The sequence below is a fragment of the Lonchura striata genome, chromosome 1, assembly GCF_050655825.1.
Source record: "Lonchura striata isolate lonStrDom1 chromosome 1, ASM5065582v1, whole genome shotgun sequence".
In the NCBI taxonomy this organism is placed as follows: Eukaryota; Metazoa; Chordata; class Aves; order Passeriformes; family Estrildidae; genus Lonchura; species Lonchura striata.
Window position 1 is genome coordinate 16,136,084 of NC_140703.1, and position 25,662 is coordinate 16,161,745.

The 25,662-nt window shown below is 39.1% G+C and overlaps 1 protein-coding gene across 5 annotated transcripts in view; it reads right to left on the reverse strand.

Moving 5' to 3' along the window:
* The window catches only part of CD247 (CD247 molecule), a 61,390-nt gene that overhangs the window by 19,785 nt on the left and 15,943 nt on the right, over positions 1-25,662 (reverse strand). Inside the window, exon 1 of one of the 5 annotated variants that reach the window (XM_085590173.1) lies at positions 13,938-25,131. The exons of 2 other annotated variants lie outside the window; for them this stretch is intronic. In XM_085590173.1, the coding sequence (XP_085446299.1) occupies positions 13,938-13,965 (28 nt within the window). In that variant the 5' untranslated portion in view covers positions 13,966-25,131. Of the gene's footprint in view, positions 1-23; positions 25,132-25,662 lie in introns of those variants that run through there. 2 more of the 5 variants (XM_085590186.1, XM_085590179.1) reach the window with 2 other exon arrangements.

The window sequence follows — 25,662 nt, forward strand, 5'->3', positions numbered from 1 at the left end:
TGGTGGAAAGCTGCAAGACTTACTTTAGCAGGACAACTAGGAGCAGACTGTTTTAATGCTTGCAAAGGCTCAAGATATTTTCACTGCAACATCCACTTGCAACGATGCTTCTGAGGATGAAGAAATTCCTAGTGAAGCTTGGTGTCGAGGAGGGAAATAGTTAAATCATCTGCAGATGCAGTGGGCAGGAAGGAGGTTACACCAACGGCTGAGGCTCTAAACCCTCAGTAGCTGCACACATGGGGAGGGAGAGGTTTCAGAGCAGTGCCCTGCCACTGACCCACTTAGTAGAAAGATTGTGTGTGTCATGTCTTGCCTCTGCCAGAGGATGCACAGGCACAAAAACTTTCTCCTGTGCAACAGCAAGTTACATACAGAGTAGAGAGAAAGGGTGATTAAGGATTTGGACTAATATTAATTCCCTGCATATTTTTCTTGCAGCATTGCTCAACAAAGCTTAGCAATAGTAATATTAAGACCACTGGGGGATATTCCACTCTGAAAAGAACACATGAAGTGTTTCACAGGCCTCAAAAAAAAGAGCCAGTGGATGAGCTCTCACAAAATGGAAATATCACAACAAACTTTGCCTGGGCCCTCGATGGACTCCTTCAGCAAAGGAGAAACCCTATCTCCTTGGAATCACACATTCCACTTGAAAAAAAAAAAAAAAAATAATTGCTTTTTCCACTTCTGAAATGCCCTTCCTCTGATTTGGGAGCATTCACATTTCCATAGCATGTAGCAACTATGCAGCTAAAATCTTATGGCAGAGCGAAGCACTGCTGAAGAGAAAGGGCTTTGTCATGGATCTGCAAATTGGGCATGGATTTATTTATCCCTGTTAACGCCTCACTGCTGAGGCCCGTGCTCCTCTGTCAGGTGACAAAACTGTGCCTGGTACATCTCCACTGCTGCATTTTGTTAAGAGCCACCTGAGGGACTACACCCAACTTTAGAAAACCTTATCTCAGATGGCATTACAGGATAAGGGGAAAGCAAAGTACTGTATTTTGAAACACACTTTTCCACACATAGGTAGGAAATGGCAAGAATGAAGAGCTTATATATATTTTGACTGGAATAAAGACTGTTGGAAAGCAATACATTCTGGCGTGGGGTGGGAGAAATAGGAGAAAATAATTTCATTGTCATTAATGACTTTATGTAACACCTTTATTTCACCAACTATAAGATAAAACTAATATATTAACTGTCAAAAATACTGAAGTGCTCTCAAAAGCTCAGGCACTGGAAGCTGGTACCTTATTAATTGCTTCTCTATGGAAACAGACTTGTAGGAAAAAAATCCAAAAACCCAGGGAAAGGGACCCCAATCTCTCATCACAAAGAAAATTTCCTGTTTATTTATACTATGAGTTCAAACCATTCTATGGCAGAATTTGGAACTGAAATGATGTAATTATGATTCACCCACTACATGCAACTAATATTAAAATTTGTCAAGTTAATTCCATTAATTACTTGGGAATACACTGAAAATTTGGAAAGGTGAGCTATCATGAGTAATTTAAATTAATTTCATCCACAGCACTAAACTTACCCTATTGGTTTTTCTTCAAAAAATTTTGTTAAAAGATTTTACAGAAATCTAGCAAAGAGAAATTCTATTCTGTTGCTTATGACTAGATTTAGTTTAGTTTTGTTTGCCTGGAGGAGGGGCACAGCTGTTTCAGAGGATTTAGATCCCTTGTATTTATTCTTTCCATCTTAACATAGAAAGCAGCTCTCAGCCACTTACCAGATATATTTTACAGAACAATTCTGTTCATACCTTCAAGTTTCAGAGCACCTATCTGAAGCAGCCACTTGAGATGGGATATTATGTTGTCTCTGATTTTTCTCACTCCAACTAATTTTGTAAGTGTAGAATCATGCACTTGTACTGCCACTGCATTCATCTAATTGCTTGTCAGCCTCATAAAACATGTTCCTTCTAAGATCTTTAACGCTGCTTCTAAAATGGATGAAAATTTTGAAATTATGTTTACTTTAAACAGGCCCTCTCTTCCACAAAAAGCCAGACTGGGAAGCCTCTGGGATGTGGAGAGAGATAAAAAGGCTGTGTAGAAACTGTACTTGTTTGCTTTCTGTGTGCAGCTGAGATGGATTTAGAATGCAAAGGAAATTTATATGAGCTCCATTTTTCATAGCACTGGGAGCTTAGGTCAGCTTTATTGAAAGCACAGTTTGGGAAAGTGCAGTCACAGAACTGCTGGATGGAGTGAAAAATTGCCAAGTGATCAAATGCCCACAGAAAATAAATTTTCTCCTAAAAGGATCCTTAGTGTTTCATTTATTTTTTGTACTCCGTAAGAAAAATCATTCTTCTACTTCTATCCATTACAAGTTTTTTCTTGCCATGGGACCCTTTACTGTGTATCGTACTACCTAAAATGCCTAACAAAAATTGGGTGGCCAGACAATGCATGGGCTTGTACAGGACAAAACACTCTCCTCTTCCCTTAATACAAATGCTTTTCTGAGATTAGTTGTGATGAATGCATTGTTCATTCACATCTGACTTGGTGTGTATTCCTAATAGGACGGGGGGAAGAGGGAAGGTACCAGGGATCTACTTCGAGGTGCTTTGCAGTGGCCTCATCTGTGCCACCAGGAGTTTCTGGCATGTGCAAGCCTGGAATTAATCCCATTAAGCAAAGTGTTATCCCACAGAATTAGCCATTAGATGTGCATTAATTATTTCAATCTATCCTTTAATATCCATTTGGAGAAGCTACCCTGTTTTTACAGACAAAAAAAGTGAAGCTATGGGAGCCGATAGCACTCACGAGGACTGTGCTGGGGTTTATCACATCCAAATGGAGGAAGAAACGCAAGTGAATGTAAAGTGTCCTGGTTTTCTTCCCAGTAAAGAGCAGATTCCAAAATGGGTGGATTAATTCCCCACACCATTGATTTCAAATTAGCAAAGGCCATTTAATTCAGTGAGAATAGGTTTAGCCGCAGAGCAGACGCATGCACATCTTCAAAGATGCACAAGAAACAGGGAGTGTGTGTCTATAATTAAAATATAAATGCAAATGTTTTTTCTAACACAATATTCATTATACAATAAATTTAAATTTAATCTAACAAAATTAAATTTGGAAAGTATGACCCTACACATTTTTTTTGTCTGGAAAATAAATTTTTCACTATTCATTTAAATTCGCTGTAGTCTATCCTGCTTTCAGAGTAACCTGACAGTTTGTTCTTCTGCAATTCATTTTCACATGCCTACACATTAGAAGTCAGGGGAAAAAAAGAAAACATTGCCTATGAACCCTTTAATTTAAAAAGTATTATTTTTCTAGAAATATATCCCAAAGCTGTATTTCTTTTTTATCAACAAAATTTATCAGTGGTTTACTTCAAGTCCATTGCAATGACTACATTAAAATGATTAACTGTAAGACAAAAGAGCAGGAAGGACTGAATGGTTCAGCTCATTGCATAGCACCAAATATATATATTTAACTCTCAAAACATTTCTGCTGAAAAAGCACAGCACATGCACAAAATACAATGGTCTAAGGAGAAAGTCTGTGCACATAAAGCAAAAGAAGTCTGGCTTTGTAATCTGCTCTACCTGATACTGTTTAGGATGTAAAACTGTACACCAAAAATGATGGAAAACTAAAATCACTATGTATTTCTCCTGTCAGTTGATTTTCTGCTTGGACAGGACAAAAAAAGTAATTTCCTAACAGATTCCATGCACCTGAAATTTATTAAACACAACAGCATCTGCTGTCACATAGTGGGTTTTTATCTAAATTAAATTACATAGAGATGTACAGCAAACATTATCTTAATTAATTTAATTTCATTTCAGAAAGATATTTAATTTCATATGCTGGAAGAAAACAATGTTAAACCTAAACAGCAAAATCATAAGCAAATCTGCATAGACCTTAGACAGTATTATTTTACCAAACTACTGCCACAAGCCTCCTGAAGACAGATTTCCCTGCTAGCAAAACCCATCCTCCTCCAGTGTCCCACTGTTAAACATCTCACTCTTGTAAGTTTATGATCAGAAAAAAAGTCCCTAAAAGAGAAAAAGTCTGACCAGCTGGGACAGAGAAAATCTCTTCAGTTATTTTATTACCATGCTAACAATTGGTGATCCAAACACCATGGTTTTCAGACGTAGTTTACAAAAATAAAATCAATTTCTTCTCTTTTCCCTGTCACATTTCTACCACTATCTTAATGGTGGCAGCATAAAAAGTGAAAAAATACTTGTAAAATATGATGCAAAATTATTATGTACTCTTCAGAAGTAGAAATTGAGTGACAGTTTTATGCTGCTATTTATAATCTAGGTAAAGGTAAATAAAATATAATACTGAACATACTGCTTCACTTAAAATTCTCAGCTGACTATGACACAGAAATACCATCCTGGTGGGCTGTTCAGAGATTAGTATTTCTGTAGATTTTAAGAGGTTAAATTCTGCAGCTGGTTATGCTATCTACAGAATAACCCAATATCGGATATTGGGCATAGTTAGAATTCATGCACAATCAATTTGTAATTCAAGACACAACTGTATAGTTAAGATTTTTTCAAAGATCATATTTCAAAATTACTTGTACTTTCAGTATTTTGGGAAGTGTCAGTAAGTAGTTCTAAAGACAAAGTAAACTCTGCCATTTGAATTTCTCTTGGCAGAATACTACAATTGGAGTGAAGAGGGTAAATTTGTCTGTTTGCATACAGACTTGCTTCTAATCAGAAACATCTTCTTCTGCAAATTCAGAAAGATCAAGCTCTAACTGGCAGATGGACAGCTTAAATTTTACCATCCAGAAAGTTACCCAGCAGTGCTGAAATCAATAATACAAACTCTAAATAGTGTTATTAACACATGTGGATCAACTTGTGAATTCTTGACTCCCTGACTGACTACTGATTTCCACAGAAATGTTTTGTGCTTATTCTGTTGTGGTGGAGTCTGATGGCACCAGCATTTTCATGGAAATAATACACAGTCATTTTGCTCAATGACTACTCACTTTACAACTGAAGAAGCAAAACTGATATCCTTATCTTCAGCCAAGATTTGTATTTTATTTTTATTACTGAGCAGAAGTGTATAAGTGAAAAAGACATTTCCATATGCTGCTTGCAATATAACAGAGAATTTGGCATTAATCTCCAGTTGTTTTTGTCTAAGCTCCTCAAATCACAAATGCACCACTAGGTCAAAAGAGAATCCCAGTAGTTTCTGCAAAACTGTTCCTGACTGTATTTTAAAATATCCTTTTTAACCTTATTAGGTTACATATGAATCAAAATCTGTAGCACAAGCATGGAGATTATTATAAGGTGTTGAATTCAAATGATCCCACTCAAATAACTGCTGCACAAACTTCCTGAGTACTTGTCAAAAGGCCAAAAAAGTACATTTTATACAGACAATCTTAATGGTGGGAAATGACAGAAAACACAGTGATGTCATGAGATTATTTTCTATAGCTACCAGAGTGTTCCGTGCTGTCCTATTTGTAAAATCACTCTATGCTGTAAAAAGTAGACAAAATAGAACTTAGAGCATGAAAAAGTACTTGCAGTGTAATGGTGTTCTCAATGCTTGTCAGGCAAGTTCAGGGAGGAACAGAAAACCCAGAGCCATGACATCAGCCAAGGACACTCTTTTATGTTTGCTGCCCCCCTGGGCATTGCACACCAGACACTCTCCAGGCTGGTTTTAATAATAGCTTTATAGCCACAGTTAAGGAGAGAATGACTGCTTTATTATCCTTTGCAGACAGATAAATCACATTTCTTACACATACCCAACCAGCTCACCTCTGTGTTACAGCTTTCCATCCTGACCACTAATTGTCCTTTTATCAGGTTTTGTTAATGATGCACTCTTCTTTGTACAGACCACACCACAGATGCCATATGACTTACCTTTGCCTTTCTTTTACATTCTGGATGTGCAGTACTTTGGTCAGAAAAGGTCAGGTCAGGTTTCATCATGGACCATACAAACCAGGGCTTGATGCCACGCTCTCAGAAAAACTTTCTTGCGCATTTTCTTACTCCAACACCTTGCTGCTGGTGCAGCCCCAGAAAATCCCCCATCATCTGCCACAGAGCAGCTGCACAAAACCAGCCAGGCCATTTCGGGAACTGCAAAGGGGCTGTTTGCCCGGCAGCTCACCTGTGATTTTTCTGGTTTATTCTGGCCTGCCGAGGGGCACGACATGGGCTCAGTGGAAGAGGAAACCTTCTCCCTGGATGCTCCCCTCCAGCATTGCACAAGCTGGCTCTGGGCCTCATTTGCCACAACACAGCCTGGCTTCTTTTGTCAGAAATCTCCATCCTTTTTGTCTCTTCGGTCAGGTTACTATCGCTAATCATGTTTATTTTTACCTACTCCTTTCCTTCAGCATTTCTGATTTCTGGGAGACCTTTGAGTATTTTGAAGATCTGGCTACGAAGCTGATTATGAAATGGCTTGAATGCCTCACACAGATTTTTCCCCTGCTGAGACACTCTTGGGGGCTGTGCGTGCCTGCCTGACAGCAACCACAAGATCCATGCCCACGGAGTCCCTTTCACTCATAAACTGTGGCAAAAAAACCAAGCTCCTGGTCCCTCACTCATGCACACCCTGGCCCCTCAAAGCCTCAAAGTGCAACATGACGCTTCCCTTCAGCAGATACGGATCTACCCCCCACACACCGCCCCGGCAAAAACACATCTGAGACTCTCCTGAGCTCAGCCAGCCAACGCCAGGTGTGTCTGGGAAAGCACTTGCTCAGAGCAGCTGAAAACTCCTCTGAGACAGAAATTGTTACCTCAAAATAAAGTGTACAAGCAGGCTTTCTAATTTCAGGGCTCTTCAGTATCTCTTTTTTTGCAGCAGGAATAAAAAGACCCAACTAAATGAACAAAAAAGAGCTTGACTTAAAAAGGGCAGAACCTTAAGTCTGGGTCACAGGTATAGTTTTCCCAAACTTGTGACCTTAAGGGGACTGAACAAGCAAGCAATCCACACAGAAACACACGAGCAGGCAGACAGGTGACCCCACAGATGCAAGAAGCAGCAGCAACATCTGGGATCAGCATCCCAGCTCTGCTCCGTGTCAGACCCTGCTGAAAGGCTGCACAGGCTTTCAACCCACCAAAGAGGTGTCACACCAACCCCACTCCGCAGCACGAGCAGGGACTGCTTTTCCTTTGAAGTACCTGGCTCCAAAGAAAGCCCTTTTGACACCCTCCAGGCAATACGTGTATGACACAATCTTATACAGCAACAGTTTTTTTTCTTTTTTTTTTTCTTTTTTTTTCTTTTTTTTTTTTAAGTTAAAGGGTGGTGGAAAAGGTTGCTTGTTTGTTTTCAAAACATGACTGTCTTTGTGGGAGTTACTGTGTTCATCTATGAAATGGGACATGCCTGCAGAGCTCAGCAGAGAGGACCCAATGCTTCAACACAGAATGTCCTGCACCTTTGTGGCCTGAGCTGGAAAATTTGGCTCTCACCATATCCTGGGAACTTGGAGAAAAAAGAAAAAGACAACACTAAATGATCTTGTGTTGTAGTGCCAGACTAAGGCTGCAACAGGGCAGTGTAAGTCCAAATGCTGCCAGACAGGCTAAGACAGAAAAGGAAGGTGACAAAGTTGACAAGTTGTTTTTCCTTCTTCTTCCATTTTTTTTTAAAAGCAAAATACCTTTTTTTTTTTCTTTTTTTAAGAAGGCAGCTTTGACTCTGGATTCAAAACTGCCAGATACAAAACCAAATTTACATCCGTATAAAATAACCATTGATACACAAACTCTCCTCTCTTATGAGCGGGACCATGAATTGCAGCATGAATTTTCTGAATATTTCTTGCCAACTCCCACTCCTTCATAATGAGCAACTGGAAAGTTTCAATCTGAATAACTGACTTTCTAGATTTAGGGAAACACAAGTCAATTTACTATGACAAAGGGCAAAAAAAGCCCTGTGTGTGCTCTCTGGAATATACTCTATTGGCTCCTGTGAGCAAGCAACAAAACTGTTTGCCGTTCAGAAGTTTAAACTCAAGTCTTATGAGCTTAGGCTATATCTGTCTCATAGAAAATACAAATTCTAGGTAATCACAAAATACAGTGCTGCTCACAGAGGTGTGGTATTTTAGAACTTCTGATATTAGCTGCTGCCAGAGATGCAAAAGTATCAAAATATCTGTATTTGAAGGTTTACTTCTTATTCAAGAACAATTCACCCCTTCATTCCAAACATGTGCTGGAGTTGGAATAATCAAAATAAAAATCTATACTGAACTTTCGATAAACATCTTCAATTTGACAATGCTGGTATTGCCTTTGCCCCATTATTTTGCATTTATGTAGCCTCAGAGCATCCTCCTCCTGAAGTGACTATTGATAAGCCAGTGACAGATAGACTGAAAGAAATACAGAGGTATAATAGGATTCCCCTCCTGCCACCTTCCAGAGTTGCAGGATTTGGTTAAATCAGTGATGCTCTTCAGTTTGATTGAGAACCTCAAACTTTTGGGTTCACCCATTGTCATCTTCTCACACTTAGGTGCAATGTGCTCACTGTCTTTCTCTTCCACAGAAACATAGGTGCAATTCCATAGACCAAAGGTGTATGTACATATATTTTTATATATCTACATTCATGGATACACCACATAACCCTCACACATATTTTTATTTGTGTGCCTATGTCTACATACACTCACCCAAGCAATTTCTTCTGTCTATGGAAAAGAAGAGTAAGCAGCTTCGAATGGATTAATAAAAACAGACAATAACATATTTTCCACTGGAGTGGAGAGGAACTACAGATTCATTTATAATTTTACTCCTCTATTTAAAGGAAGAGACCTAAACAATACAGACAAAACAGTGGAAAATTAAAGCATTTCGTCTGTTCAGCATTTTCTGTCCTGCTCTTGCTAGCAGTAAACAGCCTTAGCAGTGGGCAAGCCCCACTTCAGCTCCAGGAGCATCCCTGAACACAGTGGTATAGTCAGGGAACAGCTGATGCCCCAGGCACACAGCAAGGATACATCTTGCAAAGAGAGACAGCCTGTTCTCCCTGGCAAAAATCTGGTTTTCTGGGCAAGAGTGTGATGTTTTCCTGCATATAGTCTGGACTTTGCCAGAGCTCATGAAGTGCCAACTCAACTACATCAGGGACAGTGCTCAAGCTTAAAATAACACGCACTTGTTAGTACTCACATCTGTGTGCTAGCTCTGCCTAAGTCACTATCATCTGTTTTAACAATCTATTATCTGGGACATCTGTTATCACAGGCAATCAAAAATGCTGCAGACAACATTCATTCACACCTCACATCCCAAGATCATGAAAAAAGAGCTGCATCCTCTATTTTCTTTCTAATCAGGTTCTTTGCTATACACACTTCCACATTTTTGTACCACTGAGAAGTTAAGAAAGAGGTATGTTTATTTTTTGAAGAAAAATCCCTAAAGACCTGGTCAGCCACATGAACCCCAGCAGTCAGGTTTTGAAGAAAGATTATCACTTTTTTGAGACAGGTGAGAAATTAATGACAGGTCAGAGATGTGGTCTTTGGAGGATAGAAAAATCAGGGTAATAAATGAATGCAGCGCATGGTATCTTAGTTTATTGGGGAGTTTGTGTGGTGCTTTACAGTGTGTCCTTAACTGGATGGACAAAGGGCTGTGAAATCAGATGTTTGCTTCCTTCTCTGTTTATTTATGATGTTCCTAGCTTCTGGGTATTTGTCAAAGCCCAGTCACCAGTCACAGAAACTAAACAGTTAATCAGTAAGCTGAAAGAAAAGTCTGTGGGAGAGCATGCTGCATCTCTCCTTCAAAATACTGCACTAGGAGAGCCTAAAAGATAGCAGAGCCTCAAATATCAAAAATTACAGGGGACCAGAAAGCAAGACAATAAAGCACACAAAATACATTAAGTTGAGTCTGTTAATGTTTGTAATAAAAAGGACTAAATTATCGACAGAAGTAGAAAGGAAGGATTTCAAAATAACCGTATTTCTTTAAAATTAACATGTTATTCCTCCCTTGCTTTTGACCATAAAGTCTTCAATTGGGAGCAAATATTATGTTGCATTTGGTATTTAGACCACGTTACAAGAACATTTTTCTTTGCAAAAGTAAGGACACATTAAATTTCATGCTTGACGTGTTCATTTGTGCTGGAGAAGTAACTGCCCAGGGCCCAGATTACATCCTCCTCAAAGTAGCAAACCAAAGCTTTAACTTAAACTGGTAGGTTAATTGACTGCTTGCACATCCTTTTCAACCTTGAGATGAACCTGATAACTCACCCAAAAAAGCTGAAAAGCTCGATTTATTTTTGTCCCAGTGCAGAAATTGGTATGTGTGCTCTAAGACTCCAGTGATGGAAATTCATATCTTCTGGTGCCCCAGACTGTTAGCTGAGTTTGCATGTTAAAAAGTTCAGGTTACGTTTATCAATTTGCTATAAGTAAAAATGGTGTTTTCATTGCAAACACTCCTGTTGGTTTTCTTCTAAAAAAACAAGATCTTGTGGCACTAAAGAGTGGCAAAAACGCCACAGTATTTTAATACTTCATGCTGCTGACTTGCATCCATCGCAATATTAAAAAAGAAGGAACTCTCTGTCTTTGCTGAAAGGCCCATAATGGAGCACCACAGCTCAGAGCATCTCTTTGGAGGAGATTACAATTAGCAAGCATTTTCTTTCTGAAAAATTGAAACTTTGAATTTTTGGGGTTGTTTTTCTGAAATAGCAAAGATAAAACCATGTACACTAATATGATATTTCATTTTTAATTCTCATGAAGTCTCATTTTTAAATATAAAAAAATATGTCTTTTCTAAATCAAAGAATATTCTGGTTGCTATCAGAAAACTCTTTTAAAAACCCCACAACTAAACAGATAAAAGGTCTCCACTTGACTGGAAAAGAGTTTTTAAGTCTCTCTGTTTTGGGATCTAAGTTCTGGTATGATTTAGTAACATCTCTTTGCTGTGCTGGTATTGAAAGGTCATTACTTGGCTATTTAATTTACAATTGTACAAGAAACTCTGTAACATCCTGATTTTAATTTAGTCTACGCCATTTCTGATGAAGAAAATTCAACTACTGAAGAGCAAAAAACCCGTTTATTTAAAACATTCCCTTTTTTAGTGCCCTGGGATCTCCTCTGGGATATTTCCCACCTTCATCTCTATTGCACAGACCCACATCCCCAGCCTGCAATCCAAAGGGCAGTGGCACAGGCCCCCCAGAGTGCAGATTTGAGCCGGCTGGTTCAGCACAGCAGTGAGCTGTGTGTGGCTCAGCTTGCCTGGCAAGCCCCAGCCCAGCTGCTTGCTGCTGTTTATGATAAAAGGTGACCCCACGGGAGGCAGCCTCACCCACGGAAACACCCCAGTTCACAGAAGTCATCGTCTTTCTCGCTCTCCATGGGGCTTTCTGCTGCTTGGTTTCAGTCCCCACAGTGCCAGGACAATTTTCCACTGCCCAGCTGTGCCCCAGGGTCACAGCTGGGGGATGCTCTGGCTCTTGGTGGAGTTTACAGAACCTTCTCCCACCCAAGTCCACTTCCTTGCCACTACACCCCTTCCCACAGCAGAAACCTTTCCAGTTCATCTCCACATCTGCAAATTTCAGACTGATATCCACAAGGTGCAATGAGGTCAAAAATTTGAGACAGACCACTGAGAAGCATTGAGCAACTCCTAAAGCTATAAACACAGCAAGGGCTCCTGTGCCAGCTACAGAAGTATGGAGAAAAATGTGTAGAGGCAGGCAAGCATATGACAACTGAAAGAGTAACAGCAAATTTAGATAGGATGTGGTGGAAATAGCAGAGGCACTGAACTGCCAAACCTAGATGCTTTAAAAAAAAAAAAGCAGGGTTCTATAAATAATTAGATTGCATTGAAAAGTAAATTAAATCAAAAGCAGAGGATAGTTGAGAAAAAGATGACACATTGGCAGTTCTGTAACAGACAGAACCAAGCAAATGTTTCATGGGACTGTCTAGTTATGCAGCAAGACAGAGATTAATGCCCATTTTGGCTACTTTCAAAAAAGCCAAGCCACCATCTTTCATCTACCACCTTCCTTCCAAGAGCCACATTTCCCTGCAAACTTGCTATGCTTTTGGCACTGACTAAAAATACAGAAAAAAAAAAGTTGGATTAGACTAAAATTCTCATCCTGCTCCCTCCAAATTTCACAGTACACTCAAGGAACAGGATCCAGTGGTGATATATTAATGACAATTAAGTATTTAATATTCAATACTAAGTTTGTTTTGCTAGGCACTGAAACACATTGAAGGTAAATGCATGTCTGATACACCCAATAAAAATCACTAGAGGAAACACTGAGCAAGGCACGGAAATCCAGGTTAAACTGGCAACAGGCTTCAAGTGGGGGAAACACTAGAACACATTTCTCTGTTTTTGTTTTAAACAGGAAACAGTGATCTCCTCTTGTTTACTGAGGCAGAAGGCAGCACAGCAGCAAACGTGAGATCTCTGACATGTCTGAATTACACTGGTCTGATGCCTCATTATTGATTTCTCGCAGCTAAGGATACAAAGCACTGCAATACTTGTATTCAATTTTTTAAAAGTTTAAGAATTATGTAATTCATACCACAGTCAGTGAATTCTAACATCATTAAAGCTGGTGCAAACTTTGGCTGAACTTCAGATACCAACTTACATCTAAATTTTTCTTGTACTTCCGACAGGAGGGAAGGGAAACCATGAAGTATGTAGTTTACCATTTTTTGGTTAACTCTGAAGACAATATCTGCAAGGAAATAAAGTGGTCATATTCTGGAATTTTAAAAACAAAGATAAATGGCACATATTGGATGAGTTTTTGTATGTCTACCATATGTCCATGAAATTCTGTCTGATATTGTAGACTGCTGTTGAAGACATGGTCCTAGCCTGTGTTCTCTTTAAGTTTTATTCACATACTCCTATATTTTTCTGCCATTGTTATTTAACATGATATTAGAAAGCAAAATCCATATCAGTTCTTACAGATCCTCACTAATCATCTCTTCAGACCCTAATTTTTCACCTGCACATCATACTGACATTTCTTTGTGAGCTTCACTGTGCCCTTTACAGGACAAATATTCCATTAGGTACAATACCTCCCTCCTCTCTGTTCTGTGTAGCACCAGGAAAAATGATCCAGATAAATCCATCATCCATTCCTTTGTGAAGATAATTAATAACAATTTACCAAGTAATCAGTTTAGTTAACCCCATAATCTTTGGTAAAGCTACTTTGCATTTTATCTTTCTTTCCACATTCCTCCCTTGGGTATTTCCCAAATAATTTATCCTGAAATATTACAGCCCATTGAGGTGGAGCATGAACAGATTTGTAACTGATCCCTGCTCTTCCTGTTCCTGGGGAATTAGCAGTACATTTGCTGGTTTTGTATCATGCACAGAACTGACCCTTTAATGGTTCAATCCTAATTTTACCAGCCAATGAAAGAACAGTAAGGATTACTTATGTGCAAACAATGAAAAACTGAAATATCTGAGGACACAAAGTGCTAAAAGGTAGCAAAACAAACCCTGGTTTGGACAGTTCTGACGGACAACGTATATGTTTATCCAAACCTATGTACTCACCTGCAAGGAAGGTACTGCAATCACAGCTTCATGCTGCGTGAGATTCAACCCCACAACACTCATGAGATGAATCCAGAGCCCTCTCTGGGATTCTGTGCTCATCCTCATCTGTGTAAGCAAAACTTTAGGAAGGTCATTTCTACCTTTGCCTTAGGGGTCACCATCAAAGCAGTGTTTGAATCTCAGCTCTGAACCACAGCTTGGCTTCCCTACTGGGCCATCTCTACAATTCCCCCTCAACCTATGCTTTGCTGCTTACCCTCTGATGCTTCCCCTTTTGTTCCCATCTGGCTGTCTCTGCAAGAAGCCTAACCCTGGCAGAACATATGCCTCGTTCTCTCCTCCCCTCCTTTTAATCTTACCCTTTTTCCCCACTCCACATGCATCCCACAGCTCTTATTTTAAATCACCCAGTAAAAAATTCCAACCTAACTCAAACCATCTGCAGCCCCATAATCCCAGGTAACAACAGAGGGCCTGACTTTGTGCAAGCACTGAGCTCCCACTTATCCAAATGGATAATGCAGACATTGTCTTCAGAGTTAACCAAAAAATGGTAAACTACTTACTTCATGGTTTCCCTTCCCTCCTGTCGGAAGTACAAGAAAAATCCAAATGGAAGGTCCAGGTCCGTGTCCCTCGTATAAGGCCAAAAGATTTTCCTGAACAAATCAAGTACTTGACTGAAAAATCTTAGGAAGTTCCTAAAACTATCCCAATCAACTTTTGTGGCATTTTGGCCAGCAGAAATTTTGCTGATAAAATCCATTTTGTTCAGAGTGCTAAGGGAAAGATGCAGGTCAGATGACTGATGTTGCTTTTCCATATGAAAAACCTCTTTATTTTAATGGCCATAATAATAAAATCTTGCCCCAGAGCCCAACTTTAAGACATGAGCTGTACATTCTCTTGGAAAGCCTCCACATTATTAGAATATACTTATTTTTAGCATGCAGCATATTGACTTATTTTATATATCAATGCTGTATTAAAAATAACATAAAATAGATCTAACACATGATTATATATATTTATCTTAAATGCTTCTTTATCTATATTGGGTTGATTAAACTAGGAAGATATTTAAAAATTGGCTGTAATAGGTTATATTGGTTTAAAGCTCAAATTACTGAAATTGCTTAGGATATTTGGGTCATTTAAAGTTATCCAGTAGCAATTAATAGTTGTTGTATTGCCAGAATTTATATAGTTTAAGTTAAAAAAGATACTCATGCACTATTCCCAGTACTTGAGCATCCTATGAAAATTAAATCAAAGCTTTAATGCACCTGTAAATGTTATCATATAAAAAAATATATCATAGAATATTTACTCAAAATAACTCAAATGCAGACATTTTCTTTCCAGTGGTTGAGACAAAAATAAATCTAAATATAATGATTCTATTTTCCCTTAGCTATTCAGGGATTAGCTGTCTCCCAGGAGTCCAGGTAGGCTTTTTACAAATAACAACACAGTACATAATGAAAAATTTAAAAGTACTCTTTATTTTAATTTAGCTATAGTAAGTGGTAGGCAAAGTCTGCCAGCGTCAGACTCGAAGCAAGACTCCCACTTCTGAGAGATAAGGCACTGAACAGCATTGCCCTAACACTACAGGGCCAAGATGAAAAAAAATAAGTTTATCATCCAGAGACATAACATGACAAAACCAAAATGTACTTGGTGTTATACTGTTAAAGGGTGAAATAAGTTACACTAGCTGAGTCCATATCATCTTTTCTTATATATTTGCCTTTTTTAACCAAAAACCTGGAATAAGAATTCATAACAAGTTTTGTTGAATATATTCCAATTAAAACATCAAGAACTGTTAACAAAAAACACAAACAAACAAAAAAAAAAAAAACCCATCAACACTCAAAAGCAGTTTCATGTGAGAGAAGGATACAAGAAGAATATAGAAAACCTAAGTTTCCAGAGAAGTCCAAAGTTAGGGTTTACAGGACGCAGAAGGAGATGAGACCTGCTGTATAATTTCATTTAAACAAACTCTTAATTTGACAAAACACATTATCCCTGTGAACCTCAGGCCTACTAATTCGTGTCCCCATTTGTTTTCTCTTTCAGCTGAGTCTGCAGCTCCCAGAATAAGGCTGTCACTTGAGCCAGCAGGTGCCTCCATCCCGCCTCCAACCTACAACAGTTATGACACGAGATTAAGAAAAACAGCCACCCCTGGCAGCCGGGCTGGCACGTAATGAACAGTTTAACCCTGGATAAACCTAATGACAAGTGTGGGTGGCTTTGATTGAAATGACAAGGCAGTTTGTCACCCGTTGCTCTGTCACAGGGATCAGCAGTGCTTAGCTGAGTTTTCTGCTGAGTTGAGGGGAAAGCAGCCTGGCACCTGCGTATTTCAGAAGGAGCGTGCAAAAACATTGAAAACAAAAGGAGTCACAGTCTCGGTGTTGAAGCAACTCTCTGACTCTAAACAAGACAGCAGTGGAAGACATGCAGCCTCTAAGACGCTCTTGTGAGAAAACAGCATTGTCTCTGGAGACTGATGGAAAATTTTAAACAAAGAACCCAAACCAAACCCACGAAGCTCTCTTACTTTAAATTACCCAGAGGGTTTTGACAGAAGTACTCAGCTATCCAGTTGACCTCCACGTGAAACTCCCAACAGCAGCCTGCTTTGCTGTAAAGGCTGTATTTCTCACTGATGAATGTTCAGTGCCCATAAAACGATAACAGCAAGAGTTGATTGCCATTGTAAATCATTAAATAGTCTTGAGGCCCAGCCATCAATCACTGCAGTTTTAGATGATACTGTTTATGGTGTTACACGTGCACCTGCTTGAATACCTCAGCTGTCCTCAAAAGACTGCATGTGCCTTGGCCCTGCAAACGCTTGTGTTTCTGGTTAACCCTAGCTTCAATTAGTGCATTAATTAATACACTACAAGGTGCAACACAATCAGAGCCCAAGTAAACAAGTAACAAAGGCATATGGGCACAGAAACAGGCAACGGCCATTTGATGTTCACGTGGCAGATCAGCGACAGTCCTGGATCCAAAAGGACCACAAGTGGGAAAGGCATGTGACAGCATCAAGTGACAACCAGCACTGTGAGAGGCACCATGGTTTTCCTGTACAAGAGGGAAATGAATACCACAACCTCAGACCCTGTGACATTATTGAATTTATTCTCTGTATTAATTTGAAGACGGTAGCCTTACCATACTTTCGTTTTCTACACCCACACGTGGCTTCCCTGAAAGCCCCTCCGATTCTGATCCTCAACTCAAGGCAAGCCCAAAGGGGAAGAATTCAAAACATTTCAGCCTCCGTATCTGAAGAAAATTTATGGTGGCTCCTCTGCCACCCACTCTCCCCATTCCTTTTCAACACCTTGGAAAACCCTGCTGTTTTAAATTTATAAACCTTTCCAGTTACAGATTTTGAGGCAGTCAAATGTTCATCATCCTGCTGCTCTGCTAAGATCAGTAGCATCCCACCTGAGGGTTGGCTACCCAGCAGTAATCCTAGGACAGACTTCTGGGTTGATGCAGACACACAATCCAGTCTCACAGCAATCCCCTGGGAACTCAATATTTTATTCCAGCTTTCCACGCGTGTTTTGCTTGGAAACAACAAAGTACTTCTCTATTTACATGTTGCTAGAAATAAGATACAAATCAAGAAGGTTGATGGATTCACCTTCTCCACTGAAGCCTCTAATTTAATGCAGCAGTTGCAGTATTGCCTTTTCAAGAGAAAAGCAGACTCATAGCAAGATTTCCCTCCTGGCCATAACACCCTGTCAGTTCACTACTGAACAACACATCCGTGGTGTTTTTTGGAGGTTATTTTCATCTTGATCACCTTCAAATGTCAGCTGTTGATGTCCAGCCCCTCCAAGGTAAAGTCAGCTTCACTATTTCCATCCAACAGATGATTGCTTAAGCAAAATCCTGCTGCCTTGTGGTTTACAGTACATCTTTAGCATTGCCAGTAACAGGGATAGTATCATAGAGAGCACCGCTTTAACAACCACACTCAAACCATGAATCTAATATATGTTAAGGCTTTTCCAATGCCCTTTCTATCTTAACTTAAATCCTCACTGAAGTATCTCATTTACTCCTTATTTGCACATGTCTTTTTGGACTCTACTATTTAGTAAAATTTCAGCATTCCCAGAATCCTGTTATGAATCACCAAATGGATTTTAATCATATTCTGTGTCATACTGTTATGTCTGAGCTTTTTCATCCTGGACATGACACTTAGACGTATCTAAGTGCTGTCAATCAGGTTGGCTTTGGTTGATGATTTTGAAATTTCTTTCAGTTTGGTGGTTGCAAAGGTATGCAGAGTATCTTACAACTCACCTACTACATGCTTCAGCACTGCATTTATCTTCCATTCCTTTTCATTCTTGATGCAACAGCTTGTATGGAGATACTTTTCTTATCTTAATATGAGTTTCTACTTATATAGCAGTTTTTGTGCAAAACCAGCAACATGAAACAACTTCCCCTTGCTTTAGCTGTAAGCTCATAAGCAAAGCTCCCAAGACCTACTTTTATACAAAACATTTCTTTCCTGCTCTAGTCTGGTTATCCATTCTATCAGTGCATCATGTATTCAAGCATGGAAAGATTAAATATGGTTATTTAATGGATAAAGCAATTAGGAGTTCTGTTGCTGACTTTAGAGACTTTCTGAAAAACAGTTAACCATTCTGCACTTTGATTTACCCCATGAGAATAGAAATTACATGACCATACTACTTCAGGAGAGGAAGGTGAGGACCTATTATGGGTTATGAAGTATTTCTAATTCCTAAGGAATCCTTAGATTGATGAAAGCAATGAGATGAGTAGCAAGTGCTGATTCATTAAAAGATTAAAAATAGTCTTCAGTGAAGGAGGATAAGGTACTCATCAGATAATTGCTCAGACATGCTGGGAACATAATTTATTCAGCAGTGTAAATGGTGTCAAGCTACATTCCCAAATCACGTTACAGCCCAGCCAAAACCAAAGGCTATCACATAATTCAGGGATGAGGTAAAGACACAAATCACAGCCCTGTCTGCCCTGCAAGACCAAAACGTGTTAGACTCACTGTAATGTCAACTATCAAGAAACTAATTTTAGCATAGCTTGACTAATTTGCACCATGGCTTCTCTCTGTCTGCTTTCACAAGAGTCCATTTATGGCGATGCTTTTAAAAGACGTTTCAGTCATACTCCAACACTGATCCCTGCTGAGCTGCTGATAGGGGCCGAAAGTCTGGTGTAGCCAACCTAGACTACCTGCAGCACTCACACAGCTGCTTTTTGATGCACGATGCTGGGCATGGAGGTGACATCTCACATATTGAACAGGGCACCAAGGCCTCTGTCCTTCCATGAGTCCACACACCTCATCCACCAGTGGTGGCTCTCTTGGAGAAGAAGGAACACGACCGTGGCAATGACTTGCGCCTTGGGATAAACAACATCAACAGGCCTCTCTGACCAGAAAAGACACATCAAAGGTGTATTTCCCTATAGCAGAGCATCACCCCTACTCTTCCCTTATGAGAGGGCACAGACACTTCTTTGCCCCTTGCACTCCAGTATGTCTCACTCTCCTACACACAGCCATCTAGATGTATGGTGCTGGTTTAATGGTTTGCTCTCTTGACTTATTTCTCCATTAAGAGAACAAGACATCAATACCTTTCTGGAGCTGACAGAACTGCCATGGCTATGATCAGCTCTCTAGGTATCTCTTGTCATGAACTCAGACATTTTATTGAAGAAGAATCTAAACAAAACATTATGTTCTTTCTTAAATTTTGAGTTCAACAGGCAAGCTGTCTGTATTTAATGGTAACTGCGCAGGCAGTTACTGCCATGCCAGAAGCTTCAGACTTGTTATTCAGAAAACTGGGGCTTGCTGTAAATTTTAGAACCTGCATGTCACAGAACTGCATTATGTTCATACCTGTAAGATGGCTAAAAAAGTCATCAACAATAAAAATTCAGGAATTAAACATATTCATGTCCATCATTGTTTGATGAACCCAAGCAAGAAGGCTGCTGAAAAATCCTCAGCTCTTCCCGCACTGCTGACAATCTATATGAAAGTATTACATGGGGGTGGCGGGGGGGGTAGGGGAGGGAAACTGCTGTCTCACAATTCCATTAAAAGGATCTGTACTATTCCTTTCTCCATTCACAGTTTTAAATTCTCTTGAAGCAGCAGCAGTTTTAACCAAATCTTTCTTTCATTAGGGAGGTTATGCATCTCTCAAATAACATCAAATGTGTTACTCCTGTCATTCAACAAATTCAGTATTTTAAAGACAGGAAATTTGCCAGCCCTAAAGTTCCAATAATGTAATTCTAAAAGATGACAGGCACACACACAGAGCCTTTTTTGCTTATACAGGAACTGTGTGTGTAAGAGAACATCCAGGGATATACGCATAGTATGGTGAGAGAAAGACAAATAGAATGGAAGTTAAAAAGATACTTATGAATTGACATTTCTGGATTTCCCAATTTCTGTTTGTATTTTTCAAACCATTTACTATTACAGAAATTATAAAAAATCTCAGATGGTGGGGAGGTAAATACCTAGGATGACATAGCCACACCATTTAATTACAAAACACAAAATCCAGGTAGTAAAAAGGGAAGAAATAGGAGAGAAACAGAGGAGGTCCCAGCAGCAATAGCTCTCATTGCCTCTGAAAGAGTAATGCTAAGCTTAAAAAAGAAATATTCCATTATTCCTGGCACCTGCTGAGAAAACATTATTCCCTCCACCTTGGGCTGCATGTATCTAATAGTAGAACTTCACTTACTCACAGAAAACTGCTGTTTATCTGATAAAAGATGAAAGGTGATCAATAGATTTTGTAATTTTAATACATCTGCAGGCTGCAGTAAACAAATGCTAAAGATCATCTTTGATCCTTGTGAAATCTACATTTGAAAATGGTTTTGATAACAGACATGGAACACATTTTCATGCTGAGACACCAAAGAGCAGATGTGAACTTAGCCATTAAATTAACGTAAATATGTCTGTAATGGGATTGATCAAATATTGCTCTTCTTATGCACCTCTCAAATGTGTAAATTAGAACAAATTAGGACTGAGCAAGGTCTCCCTGGCAAACTTTCGCTCCTTATTTTTGACTCCTATGCCAAAGCTATTTGGATGGTGTGAGGTGTGAATCCTTCTGGTCCTCCTGAGGTAATTCAGCAATCAGTTATAGTTTGGGGTTTTTTTTGTTTTTTGGTTTTTTTTTAATTACATGTATTCTCATTTTCAGTTAATCTTCTGTCCCCCAGTATATTTTAGGCAGCAATCATCCCCTGCATGAATACTCAAGCGGGTGTTCTTCTACATGCTCCATACAGATGTTGAAGAGGCAATGTTTTGACTCATTATATGTAAACTCCATTCAAAGTGCCACTTGGCTTAAGGGCTCTATCACCATATATTTCACACTTTTCCTTCTCAGCTCAAGACCCCAAGACAGAAAGGTTTGCGGCGGGGGAAAAAAGAACCCTGAAGTAGCTTTCAGTCAAACTCACGCCTGTCTGGTTCACACACATGACGCAGAAAATAGGGAAGTGCCAGGCATGGAGCATTTTCCCAGCCCCGATACAGGTATTACCCTGGATAAGCCAAAGCATGCAGAACAAGAGCTCTGCTGAAATACAGCTCCCCGCAGGCGACTTCACTTCTCAGCAGCCCCAGACCAGCGAGTTCAAGACCAAGGTGCTCTGTTTGGTGCCTGAGGCAACAGAGCTCTACACACTCTGAGCAAATAATCTGCAGCCAATCCCCAAAGGAGGGCCTTGCCTTGATGCCTGGTTAATAGTTAATGCATAGGGCAAATCCTCGGCAGCCAGAAACTCCCTGAGAGGAAAGCAGCATGCAGGGGGAGGAAAGCAGACAGCTGAGAGCCGAGCTTCAGCATCCCCTGCAACAGCAAGAATACTCCCATCCAAAATATCACATTTTAATTAGCCAAATGAGATATTTAGACACTACAATCATCACACAGTGCTCCTGCAGGAGTAAGCAGTAGGTAGCTAGAATAATTTTCCCAATTTGTATTTTTGTGATCCCAGAAAGGCTGTGTTGTGTGGAGAGCAATAAATGTTCTTCAGATCTCAAACAAATTTCCTGCAGAGCTCCAGCTTTTTTGTATCTGTGAAATAACACAGAGACATTATTTTTTCCTCTCTATCCCCACGTCAGGAAGACTAACAGCATGCTCATAACTAATCTATACTTTCTTGATCTTTATTTTACTTTTTACTCTCATCAGTTCAATTGAGTTTTGAATTAAAACGGCCTTTTAAAGAGTGGGAAGGGAAAAAGTTGGCTGTTTTCCCTGGGCAACTAAAGGCTGTCCCGTGAGCAGGACATGTCACTGTGTGTGTGAATATAGCAGCAAACTAGATTCAGGTACTATTTAAATTTCCTATATATAATTTTCTTATTTAATTTCATATATATATAGCACATTGCTCTGGAGGATCCAAAGGATGCTTGATAGATCTCAGCTTTCAAAACACCATCATAAAATAGACAAATAAACCTCTGTGTTGATTAATCAAATTCTAAAGTACCATATAGTCTTCAGGACCACGTGTGTTAACACTTTCTAAGCGTTCTTTGGGTATTGACAATCAGGTAAGTAATGCACAGTTAACAAAAAAAGCCAAAGTGTGGCCAATTTTGATTAAGCTGGAATTTTTCGATCCAGTTGCAGTCTATTGGAAAGCCTACACACATTCCAGTGGATTTCTAAAGGTTGCAGAGTAAATCATCAACCAAGTGAAAGTACAAAACCTGCAACCCCATTTTTCTATTTTCTTGCTTTATCTACAAACCAGCACTGTTCCATTAAGGGGAGAAAGACCATTGGGGATGATTGGAATTGTCAGAATTATCTACAAATCCTTAAAAAAAGATTCCGAAGTTCAAACTGCCCGATTAAAAAATGTTACATTTCATTCATATTGATTTTTCTCAGTATCTTAATAGCTATCTTCCTAATCAGATGGATTAAAAAGCACCAGAAGATACTTTCAAAATAATCAGAACTACAACAAAACAAGATAATGAGGAGTTAAAGATGAAAACCTCAAAACAAAACTGCTTTAAGAATTATATCTTGTTTAACTGCAGATGTCATTAAAATTGCTCTGTATAATCATTTATACGTGTAAATTGACAAATAGATAATATAACTACCTATAGGCACTCATTTCCTTGTGCATAAGATACCTTCTAAATATGGATGAGGCTGAACATTACCCTGTTTTTATTATAGTGTGACCCTAAAGCTTCAACAGAGGTGAAAGCCCCACTGAAGCCAAAAGCAAAGAATGAGAAACTTTCTCCTTTCCAAATGGTTGGCATATATTGCGGTCTTTATGGAGGTGGCAGCAGCTCACAAAAACATCACTAAACTGGTTTTCAGCTATGTGATAACAGCACCTTTCCTTCAGCACCGATCCTTGTGTGAGCTGCAAAAGTCTGGCTGAGCAGCTGGGTAAATGCCCAAGCAGTTTGTCTGAAATAAAACTCCTGCTAACACCATTGGGCAGCTGCCTAAGCAAGATAGCCAAATTAGTTTTAAATTAGCTATGCTTAAATAAGTGGCACTTACTAAAACACTGACATGAACTAATTAGGAGGGGAAAGTTTGACAGAAATTAATTACCATCTCCACATTACAATCACAGCACATCTAGAGGTGACTCTGCTTGCCAGATCTTTTCAAATAACCAAAGCCCTCCAGATAATCCTTCTGTTCAGGAAAGGTCAGCACATGTGCTAGGCTTTCTCAGATTGCCTCTGCTGATCAAATTTGGTGTTGCTGAATCCCTCAGATCCCTGCATACCTTTAAGATTTACTAGCCACCTTGTAAATCTTTCAGTTCTGTATAATTTCATGTGGTTTCAGCAGTGGCAGAACCTTCCATATAAAATCATATATTTTCAGTCCTCATGTTAATGCTATTATAATGCTATTTTTATATAGCCAGGCATGAGGGAACAGCCCCACCTCTGTGCACCATTTTGCAGTCTCTCACACAGGAACCTGCTCAGTGATCCTGGTTGTGCTGGAATATAGTTGCCACTAAGCAGAGCACAACAATTTTTGCCAGGGTGGATGGGGGTAATCCTAGAGACACCTACCCCGTTAATTGACTGTGAAGGATTAAACTGATTCTGTAAAATACTGCAACTGAGGTTGAGATTTTTTTAAAATAGGTTTGTCAAGTTAATCAGGAACAAATTCTGATGACCCATTAACTAAAGAATTTTTCTAGACTCTATTAGAATTGCTCACCAAAGTCAGCCAGAGTCTCTCAAATGGCTTAGCATGTGGGAGCCCCATTCAAGCTCCTGCTCCAAATCATTCAGAATAAAGAGCTGAATCTGTATTTCCCCCTTCCCAATGTAGAACACATATTGCTCACTGACTTTTTGGTGTCTCACAAAAATACTTTGGAAGGGTTCTGAGTAACCTAATGGAAAATAGGGGCTGGAGGGGGAAGTGTTAAAGTAATTTGAAGTTTTGCAGAAATTGCTTCTCTTTAAGCTCTGTTTTAAACTTGATATTTGTTCTACTACAACCATTATGTCTAACAAACAGACATTTGGCTCAGAATGTCAAAAGAAGAGCAAGAGAGAAAGGGGGCAAACTTGTTAGCTACTTCCTTGCAGCTGAGAAAGATAAAATCAGAGAAAAACACTTTGGAAAAGATGTTACCACAAGATAGAGCTGAAGGTTCATATCTGTAACTTTTTTAAGAGAGTTATAAAAAGAAGAAAAAAGTTGTCTCAAGCCTGAAAATAAGCAGTGCTCCTTTTCCATCAGGACAGACATAGCTAACAGCAGCATCAAATGCATTGTAGTGCAGCTGGGTTTTGAGTCAAGTAGTGAAATACCATCTGAGTTATTAGGAAAAATGAGATTAATTTAGTTGCATGAATAGAAGAGGGAAAATAATACTTCTGCCTAGTGCACATTAATACTAAAGACATCTGAAATTTAAGAGAAAATTCGAAACAAGATAAATTAAAGCTGCTTCTTCTAGAAAGAAGTAATTTTGTGAGAGAATTTTGGGGTTTTTAAATATTTGAGTCAAGGAGAAACACTTGGAGATGTAATCAGAATGTATCACATTTTGGACATTAAAGAAAAAGTCAATTAATGACCCCAGTTGGCACAACATTGAATATTTCATTACGTTTTAGGTAAACCACTTTGGAATAAGAAAATCAAAACTCTCAAAGATCTGTAGTTCTTTCCAAAGTTTTGGGTGCAGACCATAATTTTGAAGTTATAAACAGTCTTCATCAGAACTTTAGAACAGATCAAGACAGCCTCAAAAAAAAACCTCTCCCTTGCAAACTTGCTGTATTAAAACAAAAAAACCCAAACAAACAAAAACCAACCAACCAAACAAACAAACAAAAACAAAAACAAAAAAAAAAAAAAAAAAAAAAAAACCACAAAACAAGACAAAAAAACAATGGACAATGTTGTGTTATTTCCAATAAAATGAGGAATAATTTTCTGGAGAAAAGAAATATGGATTGTCAGCAAACTGTACTGAGCCTGATGCAGAAAACAGGGGCCATCTGCCAAAATTTGGGATGGTTTGGGCTTTCAAATAAGGGCATATTACAGCTCATCAGCAGTGAACAGCCACCCATCTGTGCCTGACCCAGATGGAGCAGGATGCAGCTCTGTGCCACGGGAATCAGCACTCTGTGCACCACTTTGCTCATCTAGAACATGGGCTGTGGGTAGGCAAAGCTTCCACCACCTCCCTGCTCCAATAAAAATGAGAATGGGTCCTACTGAAAGCAAAATTAAAACAAATTTTATCCAAGAGATTTTAGAGATATTTTTTTCTTTCTTTTTTAAATGCATATTCTGAGAGGGGAAATTCTAGAAAGCCTTTCTGGCATATAT